This window comes from Megalopta genalis, chromosome 16 (assembly GCF_051020955.1).
Source record: "Megalopta genalis isolate 19385.01 chromosome 16, iyMegGena1_principal, whole genome shotgun sequence".
In the NCBI taxonomy this organism is placed as follows: Eukaryota; Metazoa; Arthropoda; class Insecta; order Hymenoptera; family Halictidae; genus Megalopta; species Megalopta genalis.
In genome coordinates, this window is record NC_135028.1 from 84,492 (window position 1) to 106,749 (window position 22,258).

Consider the following 22,258-nt stretch of genomic DNA (forward strand, 5'->3'; position numbering starts at 1 on the left):
TATTATACAAAATGGAATACGGTATCGCGTTGTGGATCGTTGTATCGATCTAAAAAAAAGAACGGTGTCATGGTATAATAAAAAAATAGAAAGTTCTATTTAAAAAAATGTACTTTCGTCGTCGATACACCCCTTACCAACAACCTACGACTACGGATCTCTCTGCCGTAGGACGCGTCTTTTGCAAAGAAATAGTTTCGTTTAATAAAAACTAAGAAGGTAATTTAATTGAATACGGAAGGGTACGGAAGGTCCGGTAAGTATAAAATCGCTGTTATTAAATGTAAATAGATATACAGATTGATTTACAATAAATACAGGACATATTTTATGTATTGATCGGATACAATAATATAACATTGTAAATAATACTACCGTCAAAGTTGTATCTACAATTTTGGACACATGGAATCGCGTCGCCTGTGGAACAGGAAACGATGTTAAATCTATTTTCTTTGGTTTAGCTATCGTAATATAAAAATGTACCGTGTACTTTCACGACATAGATCTAGCGAGGGATTCAAAATTTTAACAAACAACATGCTGTATTCAAAAATTGTACGCGCTCTCCCTGCCCTATATAAAAAGTTTGCTATCGTGAATTTATTACCATATAATATTTCGATAGAGTTACGTACGTGTAACAACATAATTTACGCGAACCGATAGCAGATTCGCTTTCGCGTCTCTCTCTCTCTCTCTCTCTCTCTCTCTCTCTCTCTCGCTCTCTCACATCCGTCGAGTCCGGCCGATTTCCTCTCGATAGTAGACTGCAGAGAATCGACTAACTTGTAGCAGGTGTAATTAAGTCGAATATACGATAAAGTATTAAATGCTCGACGAAGACGTAAATTTCATTTTGAATCGGTTAAATTGTTCATCGAGATAACAAGATCCTACTTGATCGGTATTTCTATGGATAAATTTATCAAAATGCGAATGTACATAAACGTCCGCGGTCTACCCGTCGCCTGTCTCTCGAACAAGACACGGACGCAAATAATATTAACGATAGGATAAAAGGGGCAAGTCCGAAACGGCCGCTACTTTATGGCGAAAACCTCGCGGAAATTCCACGGCGATGGATCTCGCGTATCATTGTACAAAGCCGCTGTGCAACGTTTCCCGAACCGCGGAAAAACTGTCGATCGCTTCCCGTTGCTTTCCGCGGAATCCGATGGACACACGCGTTATCGGGTCCGCGATAAAGTTTCTCGCGCGAACGATCGTATTCGGAAAAGAAAACGATGTAACTAACGAAACCGACGCTTAAAACCTGCTCGCAAAGACAGAGCGGCTCATTTTTTCATTTTTTCTCGAAGCAACCATTCTTTTATTTCATCGAAGCCGTTCGATCGAAAGGATATCAACCCTCGGCGAGCGGTGGCGTTACCCAACCGTATTTCTCATGGGTCTTGACGAGACTCCTGAAGGATTCTTCGGCGGATCTTCTATTGAACTCCTTGTTCGACTTGGGCTTCCTCGCCACGCGACCCTGTAATTTCGAATGCACGCGCAACCGTGAAACGTTCGAACACGTGTACACGCGCATCTTTGTAAAAGACCAAAAACATTTTTAGACCAAATTACCTGCCCTTTAACGATGCTGGCGGCAAATTGTGTAATAACGGCCTCGATGGTGTAAGCACTGGCCCAACCTCTCGGCGTAAGAAGTTCCATACAAATAGCACCGCCTTCCATAACGAATCCTTTCTCGATTCTAGGAGATATAACGCGCATGAAGGGTGGCGCGAAAGGGAAGTTCTCCGGGAAGACGACGTGTAAGAGGATGCAAGGTATATTGAGCTCTCTCATGTCGGCAGCCAGTTCGCTCTCCGGGTCGATCTTGTGCAGTCTGACGTGCCATTCGAACAAATTGTCGTTAACTAATTCCGCGGTGAAGGTAGACTCGAGCCGATGCTGGGTCTTTTGAATCTCGCCCAGTTCCTTCATCAGTCGTCGCAAGCAAACTCTTTTGTCCGGTACATCGGCGGTACCCTGGAATCAATTCGAGCAAGAAACATGGTAAAACCTGTTGTTGTTACCGCATAGTATGTATTCGAATCAATTTGGAAACGAGGCACGCGACACAATCGGCATAACTGGCACGCCAATGGGCAAGGGAATCTGAATCGACGGAACGTAAGAAGCGGATCACCCCCAAGCTTGGCTTGGAGTTCTCGGTCAAAATGAACCGGGGAAAGATCTCTCGATTATTGCACGGCGTTCAGCCAAATAATTAGGTTCGTCTGATTTACACCGAGAGAGAAAAGGGGGGAGTGGGAGGAGAGAGGGAGACTGAAATTCACGGAACGATCGAGATATTCTTATCCGAATTCTTTTGGAAACATAGAGATCGAAGAACGGTACCTGAGCTGGTGTTGTTCCATTAGATTTCTTGGACTTGAAGAAACAAGTTCCATGATTGGAATTACCGGCAGTTGAATTCTCGGGCAAAGCACCATCCGACGGTGTTACCGCGTCGGGACGATGGTGTCGACCGAGAAGCCTCCTCGAAGGCGAGCTCGTCGAACTGCTTGCTGCCTCCTGCTCGGAAATTTTCTCGGACGACCGGAAGAATTTTCGGAACGCGGCCACAACCTTTTCTTTCGATCTCGTAGACATGGCTCGACCTCGCTTTTCTTTCCTAGTGCCCTGCAATTCGAATATTCGATCGAGAGAGATTCGACAATTCGATTCGTTAAGGATTAGAATTCTCGAGCATGTTGATCTCCCGCAGCAACAGTCTCGACGAACCGAAACACGATTCCTCTCTGGATGGTCATTGTCGAATAACTCGCGAATACGCGGAGACATAATCGTTGGAAGAGAAACAGCCGAGAAACGATACGGCAAGGTAAACGTCGCACCAGCGTCTTCGCAGCTGTTTAAACGTTAATGTTCCCATAGTATGGAATTGCTCTCTCACCCTTTTCGCGTGGCGTTGATCAAGATTCGCTCCAAGAGAACGGGTACGGCCTCCCGAAGAACATTTTAACGTCGCTTATCGCTGAAAACACTGTACTTCAGGGAATGAATAATTGATGGAAGAGCTGTTGTGTATATCGGATGCGACACTATACGAGGGTGCTAGAGGCGAAAGACGCGGGGATAGAATACGGCGCAGTCTCCACCCTCATCGAACCGATCGACCGCGTAGTTCGGAAAGACTTGCTAACTCTGTCGGCCAGTGCCTCGTTATTTCTCTCTTCTCCTTTTACTTCGACTTTATGAAATATTTTCGTTAAACGCAACAGTAGTCCCTGCTTCGAGCGTTCGACGAACCGTTGGATTCGTTACACTATTATTCGAGTTTGCAGCGACTATTATTTAACGTGTATATCGCGATACGATGGTGAAGTCGTTTCAGAAGTAATTTCTACTTACCGATTCGACAAAAATAAATATTTGGCATATCGCGAGTTTATTTGTCGTTTATTTTCGGAAAAATATCATGCGCATAGAACATTATATAGAAATCAAATTATCTGAAAAATACTGTTTCGTACATTTTCTCATGCTTTTAAACTCAATTTTTCTTCTTTTCTCTTTTTCCTTTCTTTTTTTTTTTTTTCACTTTTAGCGATATTTAGACATCGCGTTGTTACGATAAAACGATTTTATGGAAAGAAACGCACGATCGGCGATGGTCCTGTTCGACCGCAACAATTTTACAAATTTCATATTGATCCGATTTGCGTAGCTGTTATCGAGAGATGACGAATTTTCTAACAGATTGTAACCGAGCAACCGTGCTAGAGTATCATCAGGGAATCGATACGAAAGCTTGAAAATTTATCCGCGCATAGGTTCTATAACCGGCTCGATCGTCGATCGAGTAAACGTACAGTTTAATTATCGATCCAATAATCGTTTATTCTTCCATGGCACCGTGATATAACAATTCAAATATTTTTTAGAGAATAGGAAAACTAAAATATGTTTTGTTAAATATGCGAAGACGAGAAGGCACGATAAATACTGAATCCATGCCCATTTTAATTCTTCCCATATACTAGGTTGATAATAAATTAAACGTTCTCTGTACATTAATTCTCCACGAACTACTACTTTCTCTTGTTCGGAGAATCTACTTCGATGGGTTACGTGTTCGTTACTGATTTTCGCTGAAACTAAAAGATCAGAGACGTTACGATACGATATTTTCTTAAATCTAAAATGATAATATCGACGAGCTATACCAACACTTTTTATTTGCATTTTGCATAAGCAATTCCTCTAATGTGTTATCAGCCATTTCTATACTGTAATTATGTAAGTTGTATGAACCTTGACCGGTGAGAAGTCCCTTTTGTTCTAACGTTAAATCTCCAAAAAATTCTACTTCTTGTACTTCGTCGTTTAATACGTGATTAAATACAGCGATCGATTCTATCGTTATGTAATATAGTTGCTATAAAAAATTCAGGGCACGAATATGTTAATATTATAGGCATATTTGTACGATCGTTGGGATATCGTCGGCGTTATCTTTATATCGTTATTACCTTGAGTTTAAAATCGAAGAAAAGTAGAAGCATTAAATTCTTAATCGGCGTATCTGTATAGAACTGAGCCTCGAATTTTAAAATGTCTTTTACTCCGTCGCTGTTCGTGTCTACTTCTTGCACCTAAAATTTCATAGACTTTGTATTTGCAAAATATATCGACGATTTATACGCGTCGATAGACAGAAATCCAATAATAATAAGACCTTTATCAATACACAGTCGTCTGTAATTTTATTACTTTTATATGTTGTGAACACCGAACAAACGATAGGATTAACCTTATAGTCTCTGTATCCTAATAACATATACTTGTAATTAAATAACACATCAGGTTTCTCTGCATACACACGATTCACTATATAAAAACCTGGAAATTATAAACATCGATATCAATGAATTACAATTATGTTGAAATTATAGTACTTTTTTTATACTTATCGGATCTTCTATTAACAAACCAAATACTCACCTCCCGTATAACTGATAATAAAGAACGGTGTGAGGAACGATAATATTAAAAAGAATAATACCACGAGGAAACTTAAAGAGCATATTTTACTTTTATATTTATAATTAACACAGCTTGAAAATATTTCTACAGCCGCCATATTGACGCTCTGATTTGACAGTTACATGCATGCATACGTATATACGTATGCGCATACAGGTTACTAAAGTGGCGGGAAAATGAAGATTAGAAGAGGTTGGAATGTTTTCAACGAAAAATATTGTAACTGTGAACATTTTACAAACACCAAAATACATATTGTCCAGTGAACTATTATATCGTAAAAAGATATCAAAGAAATATGATAATTTAATATTTTAAATACAATTAAAATAATTAGAACGTAAGGAGACTTAAACAAATATTGAAGTTTTTACCGTTAACCTCTGTTTTTGAATACATTTGTTTTAATACAAATAATGAGTAGTATATTTTATATAAAATATAACTGTTGAATACACACACTGTTAGAAACAATGGACGTAGAAAAGAATATTTGTGTACAGTTTTTAACAAACTTAAAAGGTATGTGATAATCGGTGAATATAAATTTCTTTTTGTTAAATGTGAAGCAAACGTTCTTTTATACCATATATTTCTACGTTCTTTGATATTATTTTACAGCAAACGGAAAAATATACTCTGGTTTTGAAACATCGCTTAATACATTACAAACTTATGCAGCATCGAGGGGCTTGGAGGACGATGATATGAATTTACTAATAAATGTTATTATAAATACAGATTTAGGTTTGCATATTTTCTACGTATGAAATTAAGCATTACATTTCATTAGATAAACAGATTAAACAAATTTTCCCATAGGTGCTACTAAATTAATAGGCTTAATAAAATGTTTAGTTCCAAGGTATAAAATACCTGAACAAACGTTTAAATTGATTACCGCATGGTGGTTATCGTCTGTGAATAAGTTACCAATTACAGTCTCTATTAATATTATACAATGGATAGTTGGTAATATTCTCTTACGCAAATACAATCGACCCTCCCGTAACACGGTACCTTGAAAACTTGGTTTCGATATAACACAGAATGTGTTCCTTTGATTTATATTGTTTCTAGGTTTCGTTTAACACAACTTTTATATAACACGACACCCCGGGAATATGGTATCGACGCAACATGGAACAGATTTCCCTGATTTCTGTTAGTTCTAGATCTCTTTTAACAAGGAACGAATCCATCGTGTTGTAGAAGGGTCGACTGTATATTTGTCACCGTACGAATCGTCTATGAAATCATAATCTATGAATGTACAAATTTCATTATATGTGTGATTTTAGGTTTGTGGAATCATCGATTAATAAATAACAAGGTGTTAAATATATATTATAGCAACTTATTTTACATAATGCTGAAGAAAGGAAGTCTGGTAATTTTACTATATACGTGTATACTTTTACATCTATAAGCCATTGAATAAGTTATATGTCATATAATTTCATTTTAGGAAAAGTATATAGCACAACTTATTTATGTATTAACCAAACCTCAAGATGTAACACGTAGAGATGTGACACGATTGATCAAGTTACATCAGAAATATTCTAGACCTCAGAAACATATTGTTGTATTATTATCGTAAGTAATCATGATCGTAAGCAAAGAATAGTACTCTCTTCGTCTCACATTAACTTTTTTAATTAACTTTATTGAAAATTTGAAACATTATGCTTAAATTTACATGATTTAAAGTATTAACCATTATATTAAATGCTTTTTTGTTATACTTTAATAACAGACGAATATCCATAATGTGTAAACTTTTTCTTGTTTTGTGTATTTTAATTTTAAATAAATTCTTATTTTTAACAAGAACTGCAGCATACTATTTTGCTACTTAGCAGCAATATTTACTATATCGACTTTGTATCGGTTGATGCTTTAATTTGCATTTCTATGCTTCCTTTTCTTAAATAATGTTTGCTCAAATAAACAATTATATCGCTTCATATTTATCCAGTTAAATTAATTTGCATTGATTAATATAAGTTAATAAATCAATTATATTTTTATTAACAACTGATACTTAAACTACTTAACGTCTTAACAAAACAGTTACCTAAAATGCATTTTAGATTATTCAAATCTTACAAACCTGAACTTGTTCCTGAACAAGTTGAATCTGTAAATCTAGAGATTGTATGGAGACCGATACCAGAGGGACTGCAAGGAATGCTACAAAGTGCTAAAGATCGCTTAGAAATTCAAGAAACACAATCCCAAAACTCTAAACAATTTAATTGGAATACATTTCAGGTAATTATTTCATAAATGTAAAATTCATATGAATATAGTTTACAAATATACAGGATGTCCCATTTGAAGTAACGCTCTAAATTTTCTCCTAACTAAACTATAGTGTCGATATCCCAGTTTCCAGGCCCCCGGATTAAAAACGTATAGAAAAAGAATAGTTTCGCGCGCGCGCGCGCACACACACTTGTGTGTATGTACACTTTATTTTTTTAACATTAAAAGTTTTTAACATATTTTTAGTATGGTAGAACAAACAAATCGGTGACTCCGCTGTTACCATCTGTACAATATTTCCAAATTGGCTCTAATGTTTTTAAAGAAAAGGATACAAAAACTATTTTTGATATATCCAAGTAAGTAATTAATTTAAATATTTTAAGTTATTTAGTATAATTATTGTATATAATGAATTATTTTAGTGTAGAAGATTTGGGAAAATCGTATTTTAACTTGGAATTGCCGTGTACTGCAATATCTCTTTTAGCTAATACAGCTGGATATCATCTTCTTACATACGCAGATTTTCATTATCAAAGTAGATTTGCCTACAATCTTTATAATACTTTAATAAGAGGTATACAATTGAGAGTACCAATTGAGACTTTTTATTTTATAAGAGTATTCAATTACAACAATACCCTTATTCTAGCATTAATTCTGGAAGGCGAGAAATTTTCTGAGGAAGAAATTAATAATTTACTCGATATGACTGTTCAATTTTTGCGGTACATGCAACAGGGTATACTTGTTGTTGGTCGTTTCCTCGGTGAATATCTTTATTTTAATACGGGAGAACACCAATCGAAGATACTAGCCTTATTACAATGGATGACACTGGCATCTGTTAGTGGTATGTTTTCAACGAAACAATAATGTTCATGTCATAATTACCCGTATTGTAAAAGCATAATACTTACAGACTTACAAGAAAAAGTATTGGCACACTTGAAAAACATGTATTACGAATCTTCATTAAAAGGAAAATGTGAAATTATCAAAACATTAAGGATATTGATTATAAACTTGGTACATAAAATAGTTATTTATATTTTTGTTTTCTTATTTAATCATATTGTATTCCATATAATGTAATGACTATTAGCGAAAGAAAAATTATTTATTGTAGTTTGTTAATCATGGATTTGAAGAATGCCGTCGAGGAAGTTCGGCCCCATTTCTGAAGCAAGCTCCAGTGGATAACTTGGAAGATATTATGGCTATTCTTACAGAATTCGTCAAAGATCTTATTGTATCTGGCTTAAATATTCATATTTATGATACTTCACTACTTTCAGAAGCTTTGTTATTTTATGAAGAGGTACGCAATAAAATGATGTAAGATATGGTAACTGAGGATAGATTTATGTTAGTAAACTAAGCAATACAGTAAAGTTTGATTTATCACCTTAATTTATCACTTTAATATAAAATAATCAGGTTTTTAAATTGGAAACCCGTAGTACAATATTATCGTTCACATTAGCACCACCAGCAGTAATATACGGAGGTTTCCTTTCACCAAGTTGTGCAACTTTATCGAGGATTTGTAAATTATTATTAAGGTATGTTGTCGTCTACGAACTTCAATTCTCATACATTTCATTAATGTAAAAATTATCACAGGTATCACCAAAGGAGTATAAAATTAAAGAAAAAGCGACATCAACATAACTTATTACTAACAAGAAGTATTAGGATGATATCTATTTATGCTCAAGATATTATAAATGCACTCTGGCACGATAAGGTGGGTACTGCAAGTAATAAAAATTATGAAATAACCAACTTGAATGCACGTAAAAATTTATAAAGATGTTCTGCTTCTTCTCTTTCATATTTACGCAAAGTTTAATCATTTTCAGCCATTTACTAAACGGAAGAATAAATACTTCTTAAGTTCCTTTCCAAAGAAAATATTAGATGATTTGGAATATTGTAACTTAAATCACCTCTTAAATATTAGTAATCATTGTGCTATTTTACCTTGTAAGAGCATACTAAGCAGAAGTGGACTTGGGATTAGCACAAAGAAGGTGAGCATTTATTTTTATGTACATATATGATTAATATAGCTCATTGAAGAAGTACTAGAGTTTATAATTTTTGTCGTTAATCCTGAAACTTTTTTTTAGGATTCCGAATATATATCTATACATTATTATCCGATTATATATGAATTTATTAAGACATTTAAAACTTCATAGAAGTTTATAAACATTCACTATTTTTTATATTAACTTATAAATTTTATTAGCTAATTGTAATTAATTTGTAAATTATAGTTAATTGTTATCGATTGTAAGTTAAATGTAATTAGTTAATTTTATATAAAAACATAACGAGTGAGGTAATAACATTAATTATCGCTATTACTTTTAGAGATATGAAATAACTTTGTTTGCAAAAGTTATACGATATCTGAAGTCTCAAAGATTTTAAAATTATTATAACTTTTTTAATGACATATATATGTATATATTATACCTGTTTGATCTTCCTAAAGTCATTGATATTTGTACAATTTCATTTTCATATTTGTATTATTTGTGATACAACATACGTAAACAGCATCACGTTCAGCAGTTTTTACAGTATTATCAATAAAACAAATATCACTGCTATATTATGGCTCCCCCTCGATAGCATACAATTGTTACGATAAAACTTAATTTATATTTTTAAATATAAAATAGCTAAAGTGATCGAAGTTATATTATTCCATCCTGTATACTACCAAAGTAGTATAATTTATTTTAATTTATAATGTTTCTTTTTATAATAAATAAAGTTCGCACATGTAAGATACGTATACTCGTTAATTGTTACATTTTATTTTTTTCCGATTTACATACAAATTTCCATTTACAATTCATTTAACAGTCTTTAATACATATTTACCTAACAAAAAGTTATATATAAATTATGAATACCTTGGGCTCATACCTTACAAACTATAGCTTTTTTTTACAAGTTTTTCAGTTCATTTTAGTGACGTCATGCATTGAAAAGTTTAATTCATTGGACACATTGCAGTAGATTGACTATAATCAATTGCTTTTTCCGTCTTCTATATAGTCCTTAAAAGTAATGATTCGATAGTACATGTTTTACTGTAAGATTGTTTCAAGATAGCGAGTGTGAACATCTCCTGATTTAAAAATTTATAATGCTCCATCGAAAGTGCTTAAATACGCATTGCTTCTAAATGAGGCCACATATTAATGCAATATTTTTTTATTAGTAAACACATCTTACAACTACTTTATTTTACTATATATTATGTAACATATATAATATTCTTTTACTCTATTACTATTGTTAATATGTGAAGGATAATATTAATTAGTTATAAATAAAATAAGACAATCTATTTGTACAGAAAGTTAAATAGAAAGCTAGAAACTGTAATTTTACTGAATGTTTTTGTAAATTTTTAGAATACAGTCCCTTCGTAACATTTTAGAAAGATCATTACATTAATATTTCAATGATCCAATTATACTATGCACCAAAAAATGAATAAGTAGATTATGTTGAATTACTAAACTAAAGAAGCAAAGTTTATTGTAAATACTGATATAAACAATATGTTATTATCATTTAATAAATATTACACGATATCAACGCATTTTTTCTACATTGTCCTTTGTTTATTATGAATTAATACAACTACATGATAACGTATGTTATTATGTTAATAAAAAGCAATTTAACATTGAAAGAAGTTTTTATATGTGCAATAAAACATCAAGATGTTATTTATCAATAATAATTAACAGTTCATCCCTTTTGTTCAGGTAAACGGAACATATTGTCATTTAATTTGTATGGATCATTTGAATCTATAAAATTTTGTTTCATATTGTATTATTTAGAGATTTACACAGATGTAAGAATACACCTATTGTTTATATACATAAAAATGTGCCTCTATCGATAAAATATACTATGAAATTATATTTTACTATTCATCCATTATTCATTTATTCATAGTATGACTATAAATTACATATAAGAATTGACAGAGAATGTTCACCTCTATCAAAATTGCCAACAAATTAATTTTTCTACTTCTGTAGAAGATTACTCCCAATTCTGAAGAAAATTGAGTACTTCCTCTTACTGGAGCACAAGCACTGTCTGGAATCGCATCTAAAATTTGATCAATCTTGAGCAATGTATTCATGTTACCTATACTAGATTAAATTGTAACATGGTTTTATAAACTGTCTTTGGTGTACGCATATTTTCAGACTAGAAAGTAGTAGTGTAACAAGGCCTGGAATGTGAAATTCTATTTAGAAGCGTATAATTTAATGAACTCAATAAACATGTACATTACACATTTTAGACATTCAAACACTTTTGTTTCTCTGGTAGAGTAATTATAAAATTTCCATCGAAGTAAATATACGCGACACATAAACAAAACTGATTTTCCTAATTATATAGGCAATTCCAACCACATACAAAAAAAGATAATAAAAATTTTCGTTAAGTTCAGCGAAAATAGAGACATTTGTTGTATTACTTTATGCTTATATTGTATCCGTGAGGTATAGATATAATAAGGATTAGAATTAAATATAAGGACAGTGGATAAATTATGACATGATATTAAAAAAAAAAAAAAAGAATCCATTTCATAGGCAGAAAATGCTCCTTAAGAAACTACAATGGTACTATTTTATTGTCATGAATTTGAAAAATCATTGAAATCAATGAGTTTAATTAAACTATTGAAGAAATGTACAAAATAGATAGCATTAGTCATAGTCTGATTGGCAGTTATACATACAATCATAATAAACAGTGGCATTGTTAAAACTTAATCTAAATTACATATAATACTACTAAGATCACTGCAGTTCCATGCTGACACTAAGTTGAATTTGAATACAAATTCATCTATCATTTTCGTCTAAACCTTTAATATACAACATTTAAATAAGACATGCATTGCATAGACTTATTTAAAGACAATAATAAACAGCATGATGGTAGTGTTGGAATTTCCATTTTTAAAGTTCATTATTGCATTTAAGAGAACTAGTAAAACTGGCAGTTACGACAATAGAAAAACTTGTAAAGCAATATATGCAGAAATTAGCTATTTTTGCTTGCAAACTATTAAAGAAGGCAGATTTAAGTTTAAGGTCTCTACATGAAGATAATATGATTCCTAATCGTGATAACACAATAGCCTTTATTCCATTTTATAAAAAGTAGACATTTCTGTACTTCATGCATACAATCGTACAGCGACGCTAAGAAATTGATTCACTGAACTAACAGTTACCACAATGTTTATATTTCACGACGGAATAACAGAAAGAGACATTTTTTTTCACAATATAAGAAATGACCAGTGTGCGTTACTATTACATAGAATTTGTATATGATCTACGTAATGCACTAAAATGATTCAATACTAAATCATTGAATAGTGTCCTTGGAAACGAGATAACTTGTGAAACGTATATCATTAACGATTTCCCTAATTTGTTCTTTCATTATGATCGGAAATTCAATTAATTAAATGAATTAATGAGAAATCTATTGTATTTCAATGAACAATTTAAAAAACATGTACGTATACAAATATGTACGTATTCTAAAATTGTTAACATTTACATTTACTTAAACAAGATATATATAAAATTAATGAAAAAGAACTCGTCATGTTGCTATTGTATATGTTAAACTTAATTTATATTTAATATAATTAATTCAAACATTTGATTTATACAATTTGAATTGAATGACATTTTTGTATCAAACGTATGAAACATCATTACAGAAGTATACTGTGTAATTACATGTCGTACAATTTTGAACCATTTTCGAAAAAATTACACAAAAAAGCTTGATTAAATTAAACATTTTAATTTGCAGTAATCACGTAATCACTTTCGCATTGCTTCAATCTTCAATACGGTACGATTTTCATTTCTATGTTATTTAATGTCACATGTTTGTTCAAGTTCAAATCTTTCTAATTTTTGCATTGAATATATTACAGGCAGTGATCGTAGCTTCTTTATAAAAAGAAAAAGAAAATTGTGTAATATGTAAATAATAAATTATGAAAACATGAAAAATTCAATTAAGCTCACAGTGTACGAATATTATCTTGTATGGCACGAGGTACAGATTACTCCTTATTGTATTATATATCGAAAAGTATTGCCAGTATGACTTGACACACATGCATATACTTGTGATACGAAAAGGAATCATAAATCATGTTTATGTAACAAATATAAAGTACACATTTCGCTTATTAATTCTTAAAAAATATACAACTGTCTGTGTACTAGTGTAGATGTTTGAATCGTTCCATTTACCAGTATATTTTACGTAAGTCCATACTATTTTACTTAAATAATTAAAAGATAGTCGAAAAATGATTCTCTCTTACATTATACCGTATGTATAAAATTTCGCTTCACATATATTCGGTAATTTATATTATTAAACAGAGAACTTAAAAATAACTCTATATCAGTCAAGCTTCTCGTATTTAAAACATATTAGATTTTAATCGTTAAATACTTCGATAAAGTCAATAAGAACGGAAAAGAAATAGTATAATATTGTTTTCACAAAATTATAATATAAAATGATATCGAAGATGAGATAATTCAAATGCACTTATCGTCATGAGGATACTGCAAGTGACAAATAAATAAGAGCTTACATGTAAATGATTAATATGTATAGGAAACGATAGGTAATATATGACTTTATTCTATTGTATTCTCTAAACTTCCGTTGCAACTCTCAAAAATTAGAATGAAGAAAGTTTTAACAAAAACTGATAACTTATTTTAAGAAGTTCTTTCTTTCAACAACAGTAACGAAAGATTGAACAAACAAAATATCTCCGATTAAAATTTGTGTCCGATTGAAAGTACAAGTACAAATAAGGAAACCAAATTTTAAGACACTATTATTCAGGCTTGCATAATTTTCAGGTGATTACTGATTAAATTTATTATAAATTTTATGTACTTTCTATTTTGTTCTGTAAAAATATTAAGAAAGTGAATTTTTAAATTATTTGAATTATTTCTGGGAATGATTTTCCCATGGTCATAACGTAACTTAAAATAATAATTTTGAAATATTCTTACATATCCACCGAAACGTGTTATTGTAGTACAAAAGCTAATAATTATAATGAACAAAATTTTCAGCTTCTTAGATGCCACTTTGATCACTTTGCCTCAAATTTTGAACATCTATCTTTGGCACAGTATGTTAATTAAGCAAAAATAGATTATATCTATGAGTAGAAAGAAGTAGCACAAAAGACAGAAAGAATGTACACACTTTTGATTGCCGCCACAATACTTCAGTACATAATCGTATTGATTACATATAATCAGAAACTTTAGAAGCATGTATTCTTTTTTGTCACCTAAATTATAAAGGAGTATACTTACAAACAAGTCCGTTGTAGAACTGTTTTTAATCGCTTAAATGTACTAAGTTTTGTCACAGAAGAAAAGAAATGAGAAAAGAGAAAACATTTGAAACAAATATTCGGAAATTGTTCGCTAAACAAAACGATTATATGTATAACATCATATGTAACATATTTAATATTTATATGTACATAGATGCATATATGCATAGATAAATGTATCTATGTACATATACATACTGTTAATGAAAGTATATTACGACAATATTGTTTCGACAATGGTATCCAGTTCGATTCAATATTAATTTAACCATAATTAAATCACGCATGCGAGGACATTTGTTCTGGCACTCACACATTGTCTTTTCACTAAGAGAAAACGAATGCTTCACTTCACACTTTATGATAACACTTTTGTACACAGAGAAGTGCGTATCTATTTTTCAATGAACAAGATATAACAGTTCCACAATTAACAAAAGAGTGGCAAAAGAAACAGATCAGTCCCAACTGGCATCGCTCTCAGCCTCTTCGCCTTCATCTTCTTCTTCCGAAAATATGGTGTCATATACATAATCTGGATCGTGTAGGAACTCATCATGATTTCTTTTGTTTAGACCCATTCTACGCTTCTTTGTTGCCACTGCAAGTTCATCTTCTGCTGTTCTTTCTTTACGAAACTCGTAGACTAGTGGATAGATGTATTCGATCGCTGCCTGAACAGCGGCAACATTAGGAGCTGTAACAACAATTGTAATATATTTGGTAATAGGAAATGATCAAATTTAGAAATGGATACGAAAAGTATATTATTAAATAGAATCAAACTTGATGTCTTTTACTTTTTGAATATCGTTGACATAAATTTGAAATAAGTACTAATACAAACCAGTTACAGTAACACTGCCTGTAGAAAATATTTTTAGGGTAGCTTTTGGTTCTTTTAACTTGTATGTGACACCAGGATGCAATTCTGGTTCATAGCTGCGCATGATAAAAATTGTTAATAGATATTTATAAACGAATTATAATATTATAAGTAACTATAAACTTTCTTTTGCGATATTGACATATAAATTGAGTACACTTACTCTGCATTTTCCTTGTGATATAATGAAAATGATGTTATCTTGATTGCAAATGGCATACAACATGTACCTAACACATTAACCACCCTGTAATTGTTAAATCGCACTTTGAATCCAAGTTTCTGCAGCGAACGAGCAAATCTTCTTGCTGCTATCTTCGCTTGAACTTCACTGGTTGCACCAGTGCACGTTACTTTACCAGAAGACCATATAGAAGCAGTAGTATAAGGTCTCCTTAATTTCATTGTTATCATCTATAACAGTGCATACATATGCAAAAAATAACTGCTACTGAATATTACAGAAATAAACACAAATTAATAAATATATATTGTTTTATCACAATTTATGAACAATATTCTTCTTGCTTTTTAGTTATTCTACGATTTGAGATATTTAATTGCAAACGAACGTTATTACTCAATGGAGTAAGCACAATATTTGAATTACTATACAACATTAAAGAGTTTCATGATTTAATAATGAAAACAAACTCAAGGGCAACCGATTTTATTCATTTAAAAAAAGTCACAATCTTTTCATTAATTATAAAAAATGAAGAATATGTTATACAAAAAGTATAGTAATGTATAAAAGAATGTTTAATAAAAGTTACTTTTAGCTTTACTTATCGATTCCAATGAAGAGCTGTTTTTCAACTACTTCATTACATATCATCTTTTATATGAAAACTTATATTGCTAAAATCCATATACATAATTGTCACCATTAAATTACTAAACATATTACATAAATTCTTTGTTACAGGGAAGCAAGATTACTTTGAAACATACCCCATTTTCCCTTCTATACTCCACATTAGATCCATTAAGCGCAATTTCTCGTAAATTTAAATGACACCTAACACTGAAGCTGCAAACTACGTTATTAATAACAATATCCAGTTCGCGAGGTTCTTGTTCAGGAGGATCCATGTAAGGTTGGATTTGCCCATCAAACAGTCTTTCATCTTTCTCTTCTTTACATATGCCTGTATTATCTAAATTATTTACACCTTCTACATGATTTATTGTGTTTGTTAAAGGTTTCATGCCATTCTTTTGAATAGCAGTTGCCATAATATATACCTGAAAACATAAAAGTGTTGCTTCTATCACATTTATATATATATATATATATATATATATATATATATATATATATATATATATATATATATATATATATATATATATATATATATATAAAATTTATTAAACGTAAAGATTAATTTATTTCTTAATATCTTTCTAATAACTTATATTTTTAATTTTTCATAGTATTTATACAAAGAATTCTTAATACTTGCATTCTTGTTTTCATCGAATCTAATTTTAATTTTAACGTAAGCAATATTTCTTCATTAAAATTAAACATTTTTCAAATGTTAATATACATATAAATAAATGTATGCAGTGGTCAATAAACCTATCGTTACAATTTCCGATCTAAATAAACGATCTTTATTTCCCTTGACTATTAATTAATCTAAATGATAATAACAACATCGTTCTAAAGTTTGTTTTTTAAATTAGTCGTTACTTCACTGTCATAAATACATAGAATAATGATGAATCTTGAAAGCTATGTGAAAAATAACGTTTAGAAAAAGTATTGTTAGTGGAAAATAATAAGTAATAGATAAAAAGTGGAATTATTATTTCGCCGATTAACAAAAAAATTCACGAGAATTTGTCTGGTTAGAGATGGTTGTATCAAAATCATTGATACTATTCGACTATAAAATTTATGCGAAGCGTGGAATAACTAGTAATTCGATCGGTATCATTAGTTTAACGAAATAGTGAATACCCGTGCTGAATCAAACTAATGCCTGCTAAAATAGTTTTGAAGCTAATACATCGTGAGAATAGAGAAACATTTTCAAGAAATAGTGATTTATAAATATACCCTCGTATAGAATGAAATCATGAAGGAGGATTTGTCGTACACATAACAATAAATCCGGAATGTTCTCTGTAATACAAGGTGAAATGACAGTAGCGAAAGATGAAAAGCACGATTGCTGTATCGTTGAGTATTAAATGCCAAAGGTATTAAATGAAAAGGTTAAGATTTTTAAGAATACCGGCAGAAAGAAGGGAAGCTGTACTCACGTGTGACTATGATGTGTGCTTCGGTTATGTTTTAATTAATGATAACTTCTTTGTTGACAAGTATTAACAGAACACAAAGTTAGCTCAATAACCAGTGCCATTGTTTTCGGCCATCTTCACTAGACTGGCTACTAATCCGAGTCACGGACGTGACAATGATACATAAATGGGAATACTCATTGATGAAACGTGAATGCGGATCATTCCATTCTTCATTTTCAATTTCATTTAACTACAATTTACACGTACTTTCTCCTATGATAGATTAAGTTCTTAATGTCTTCTCTTCTTTCGTTTATAAAAGTAACAATCAAAATATGTTGATAAATGTATGTGATTTATACATATTATATATACATATTATATATATATATATATATAATGCGTGCGCGCGCGCGTTTGTACGTGCGTGCATGTACGCATGTATGTGTATGTACAATTTATTCAAATTGTATTTTATGTAGTTTTGTAATTTCGATTGTCTTGTTGAAAACTATATTTTCAATAAGTATCATTAAAAGAAAGCGAATTTACAAACATATTTGATCATTATGCACATATACTTCCAATGTAACAAAAATTGATATTCAGTACCAATGAATATATGTAACGTGTACATTTATGAAATGCAAATATGATTTGGCGATAAAGTTACATTATCTATGCTTAGTGTATAACCACTGTCTATACATATACATATGCAGTAATGGTTCCTATTTCGGATCGCAGCTTGATCAGTTAGAAAGGGCTCACAATTTGCACCCAATTGCCTGTTGAGACAGGATCCACAGACTTCTACATATATAGACACGAAAGTATCCGGACGCTTCTTAAAACATTAATTTTTTAAAATTAAACTAAACAACGAAATTCTTTTTAGACGATGAAGAGACTAAATGATTAAAATGCCTTTTTTATATAATTTTAATGTTACTTCGAGTGACAATCAAGAGATGAAAAAACTCGCCTTGTAGATAATTTGAAAAACGCGTTTTGTAGATAATTGTCTCAAATTTTATTGTATTAATTGTTAATGTAATCGATAAAATTTCGACAATTAAATGAAAATTTGTGAAAAATAATGATATAATTAATCAAGTTAGTTGCAGATGAACTTCCGTAGTGAACTTCATTCTTATAGTTTATTATATTTCATAGGTACCATTTCCATCGTTTGAATGTACGCGCCGTATGAATTTGTGGCTTCTAAATCATAAAATGTGCCGTAATACAACCGAAGTATGTATACAGAATACTCGATCCTCATTAACAAGCTTAAATTTCTGAGATATCAATAACGATGTGTACGACATGAAAATGATAGTAGAGCTTCTGAAGCCTCATTTTCAATTGACAAAATGCATGCATTGGATATCCAGTCTCTACTCCTATACCTCGTCTGTGATGTATGTGTTGAGGATTTCCTATCTCAGCGCCACCTCTGGTGTAGCGATGAACATTTGATAACTCGGCGTCGGTTCAGCTATGAAGTTATCTCAGCAATGCTAAATCGAAGACGGGAGCGTCAAGAATTGCCGCCGCTACGCATACACTCAACCTCACGATCTGCGCATGTACGTGAGCTCGACACTTCGGATCATTTCGTATAACTTCGGATGTCGAGAGAGAAGGCGAATAGTTATATTATGTATACATATGTAGTGTTTTTTTTTCTCGCTCTTGAAACGTTTAGGTCCCCGCTGCGTCAGCAAGCGGAAATTCCAAGAACGATCAGGCGCCTAGGACCCCTGCCAGCGTATTGCATGGGGGCATGAGGGGCAATGAGAGCGTCCTCGTCTGCCTCCTGTGAACATCATCACTATTGCTGATGTACAGTTTATATTTACATATATTTTACACTATGCATATACAGCAATTCACGTTTACAGGACGTAAACGTTACAGTGTTTCAACCACAAAATGAATTATATTCTAGCTTATTTTAAATGATATCCTCATTAGATAGTAGAATTAAAATTCTGTGTGGAGTTTTTAATTAGTAGTACATACACTGTACTTTAAGAATCTACGGAGACATTATCTTACCATAATGGCACGCAATGGTAAGGATCAGTTCAAAGATTCTTATTATATAACCAGATAGTGCTATTTGTCATCATTACAAATTATTTAATACTTATTTTCCTTATTCATTAATAAGTTCTTTTTTTTAGGTTTATTTCTTAATGACTTACAACAATCGCTACTCATTAACAAGTGTATCCACGTAGATCAGGAGTCGGAATTAACCTGCCTACGCCCGCGACAGAGCATTTTCGGAGACTGGTCTGAAATATGCTGCAGAGTTATGGAGGAAGGACCGAAGTGGATTGCCGACACTGCCATTGAAATCCATTGCCATCATCCAATCAGTCTTTAAAAATGCTCTGTCGCGGTCAGGTTAATTTCGAACTTTGATGTAGATAATTACTTTTATTTATTTAATAATTGGAGGATTTGGAACCATTGTCGAAAATACGTGGAATTTAATTGAAAAAAATTGAAAATTTTGATATTCTTACGCGACATTGGTAGAACTAGAATTTAGAGATAATCAGATTATTGTCATGGAAAACCAAAAGGTGCTTTTGTAAAGCTAGAACATGTAGTTTGTAGAATACAATATATTGCTCAAAATAATTAGAAAATATTATATAAAAGATATGCGATAACGAAATATAAATGCGTGTAAATGTTTCAATTGCCTAAATTTGTTTGTACATGTTTACGCTAATAGGATTCGTTTACATATGTTGTAAAACATGTAGTTGGAATTGCTTGTCGTTACACATATTCGTGAAAGAAAAATATCCTCTAACTGTTCTGAGCATCGTAACTTCATCTTGTAAAAAATGAAGTAATAAGAAATAGTTAATTAGCATTTTGATATTTTCATCTATCTTACAGACATATTAACAGATAGAAGGATCGAAGAATTTATCAAACTTAAAGGAATTGTTCTTATTATCCCATGAAATTGAATGTATTCAAAATTTATCGCATGTAAAAAGTTTGAGAATTCTCAAGTTGAGCAACAACACAGTACGAGAAATCTATAATTGTTGTAGGACTTGAAAATTCGTTCAGCTTATTCCTTGATAAATATAAAATTACAAAGATCGAGAACCTAGAATGTTTAATACATCTTTATGTATTAAGTTTACAAATTAATCACATTATATGGATAGAGAAGAACTAACAGAACTAAATGAATTATATATACATATGCGAAGATAGTATAATCGTCATGGAAGAATTGATAAATTGTTAAAAATTATATGCATTACATTTAGCATATAATAAAATAGTAAATATTCAAAATATCAATTGTTTAGTGGATTTAGATGACTTTTGGGTAAAAACGGACTTATTTTTCTATGAATTGTTATATTTACATATTTCACCTTACAGTTAAATGATAATGAAATCAACGATTCGAACCATAACACATAACAGAACATAATTCTATTGCCGCGGATCTAAATTGCAGACCAAAAATAAAATTGCTACTATGGTTCACCCAATTAGGTACAACATTTTGCAGATGTTCTCATACTAATTTTAACGATTCTTTTTAACAGATGGGAAACATTAGAAGCATATTGCCAACGTTGTCGAAGATGTAATATACTTAATGTTTCTTCACTGAGAGATACATTTAATGTTTCTGCGTTTAATATTATATTAATAGAATTGTATCAGTTATTTAATGGTAACGAATAATCTCTCTTTTTAGTAGCTAAAATACAGAGTATTAATGAATTTACATCTGCCGTTAGTATGTTAGTAAAGACTCGTTTAAAATATTCATGTTCATCCAAAAAATATACACGTTATTAAGAGTGATTTCATATAGTATCCCATATAGTTCTATTAAATAATATAAAGCCAGAAATGTAATTTTATGTTAATTGATGTACATTAAAAAGATATTGAGATCCTATACATATGTACACATGTACATATTTGTTAAATTCTTGTAGCTACAACAAATTTCTAATATAAATCATATTTATGAGTATAAATAATAATAATAATAATAATAATAATAATAATAATAATAATAATAATAATAATTAGTAAAGTATTAAAAAATTTTACGTACTAAGAAAACAATATATAATTCTACAGGTCATAATCAATATTATTAAAGGGAACAATATTTTGAATGAAATTTAATAAAGAATGTTTGGAAATGTAATAAATAACTCGTTATTAATTATTTAAAACAAATATTTCGATGCGACAAAGAACATTGATTATATTTTAATAAATTAAATTAATTTCCAACGTTTACGACTAAATCTGGACAGTTACTATTTGAA

The 22,258-nt window shown here is 31.2% G+C and overlaps 3 protein-coding genes and 1 long non-coding RNA gene across 5 annotated transcripts; 2 read left to right on the forward strand and 2 right to left on the reverse strand.

Annotated features, from left to right (window-relative positions):
* Positions 1-257: 257 nt before the first annotated feature.
* On the reverse strand, positions 258-5,156 carry LOC117224618 (uncharacterized). The gene is made up of 6 exons (XM_033477680.2): positions 4,981-5,156; positions 4,715-4,878; positions 4,509-4,631; positions 2,371-2,655; positions 1,591-1,998; positions 258-1,495 (listed from the first exon to the last, which is right to left on the reverse strand). The coding sequence occupies exons 1-6, from the start codon at positions 5,117-5,119 to the stop codon at positions 1,367-1,369; spliced, it is 1,248 nt and encodes a 415-aa protein (XP_033333571.1). The 5' UTR covers positions 5,120-5,156; the 3' UTR covers positions 258-1,366.
* Positions 5,157-5,198: 42 nt separating this feature from the next.
* Positions 5,199-10,001, forward strand: LOC117224507 (centromere protein I). Its single transcript, XM_076526821.1, has 15 exons — positions 5,199-5,544; positions 5,644-5,769; positions 5,845-5,994; positions 6,324-6,412; positions 6,491-6,621; positions 7,119-7,299; positions 7,540-7,652; positions 7,719-7,873; positions 7,949-8,149; positions 8,219-8,325; positions 8,426-8,617; positions 8,737-8,861; positions 8,923-9,046; positions 9,162-9,332; positions 9,432-10,001. Exons 1-15 carry the CDS (start codon positions 5,496-5,498, stop codon positions 9,501-9,503), a joined length of 1,986 nt encoding a protein of 661 aa, XP_076382936.1. The 5' UTR covers positions 5,199-5,495; the 3' UTR covers positions 9,504-10,001.
* Positions 10,002-10,108: 107 nt separating this feature from the next.
* Trf2 (TATA box binding protein-related factor 2) lies at positions 10,109-19,467 on the reverse strand. The gene is made up of 6 exons (XM_033477625.2): positions 19,328-19,467; positions 17,934-18,188; positions 16,611-16,904; positions 15,820-16,070; positions 15,618-15,712; positions 10,109-15,467 (listed from the first exon to the last, which is right to left on the reverse strand). Exons 3-6 carry the CDS (start codon positions 16,893-16,895, stop codon positions 15,229-15,231), a joined length of 870 nt encoding a protein of 289 aa, XP_033333516.1. The 5' UTR covers positions 16,896-16,904; positions 17,934-18,188; positions 19,328-19,467; the 3' UTR covers positions 10,109-15,228.
* A 263-nt stretch (positions 19,468-19,730) lies between these two features.
* LOC117224591 (uncharacterized) lies at positions 19,731-21,876 on the forward strand. 2 transcript variants are annotated; one of them, XR_013034928.1, is made up of 3 exons: positions 19,731-19,996; positions 20,108-20,515; positions 20,841-21,876. It is a non-coding gene; the product is annotated as an uncharacterized LOC117224591 (long non-coding RNA). The 2 variants fall into 2 exon arrangements; XR_004491265.2 differs by having other exon boundaries at positions 20,108-21,876.
* Positions 21,877-22,258: the final 382 nt, after the last annotated feature.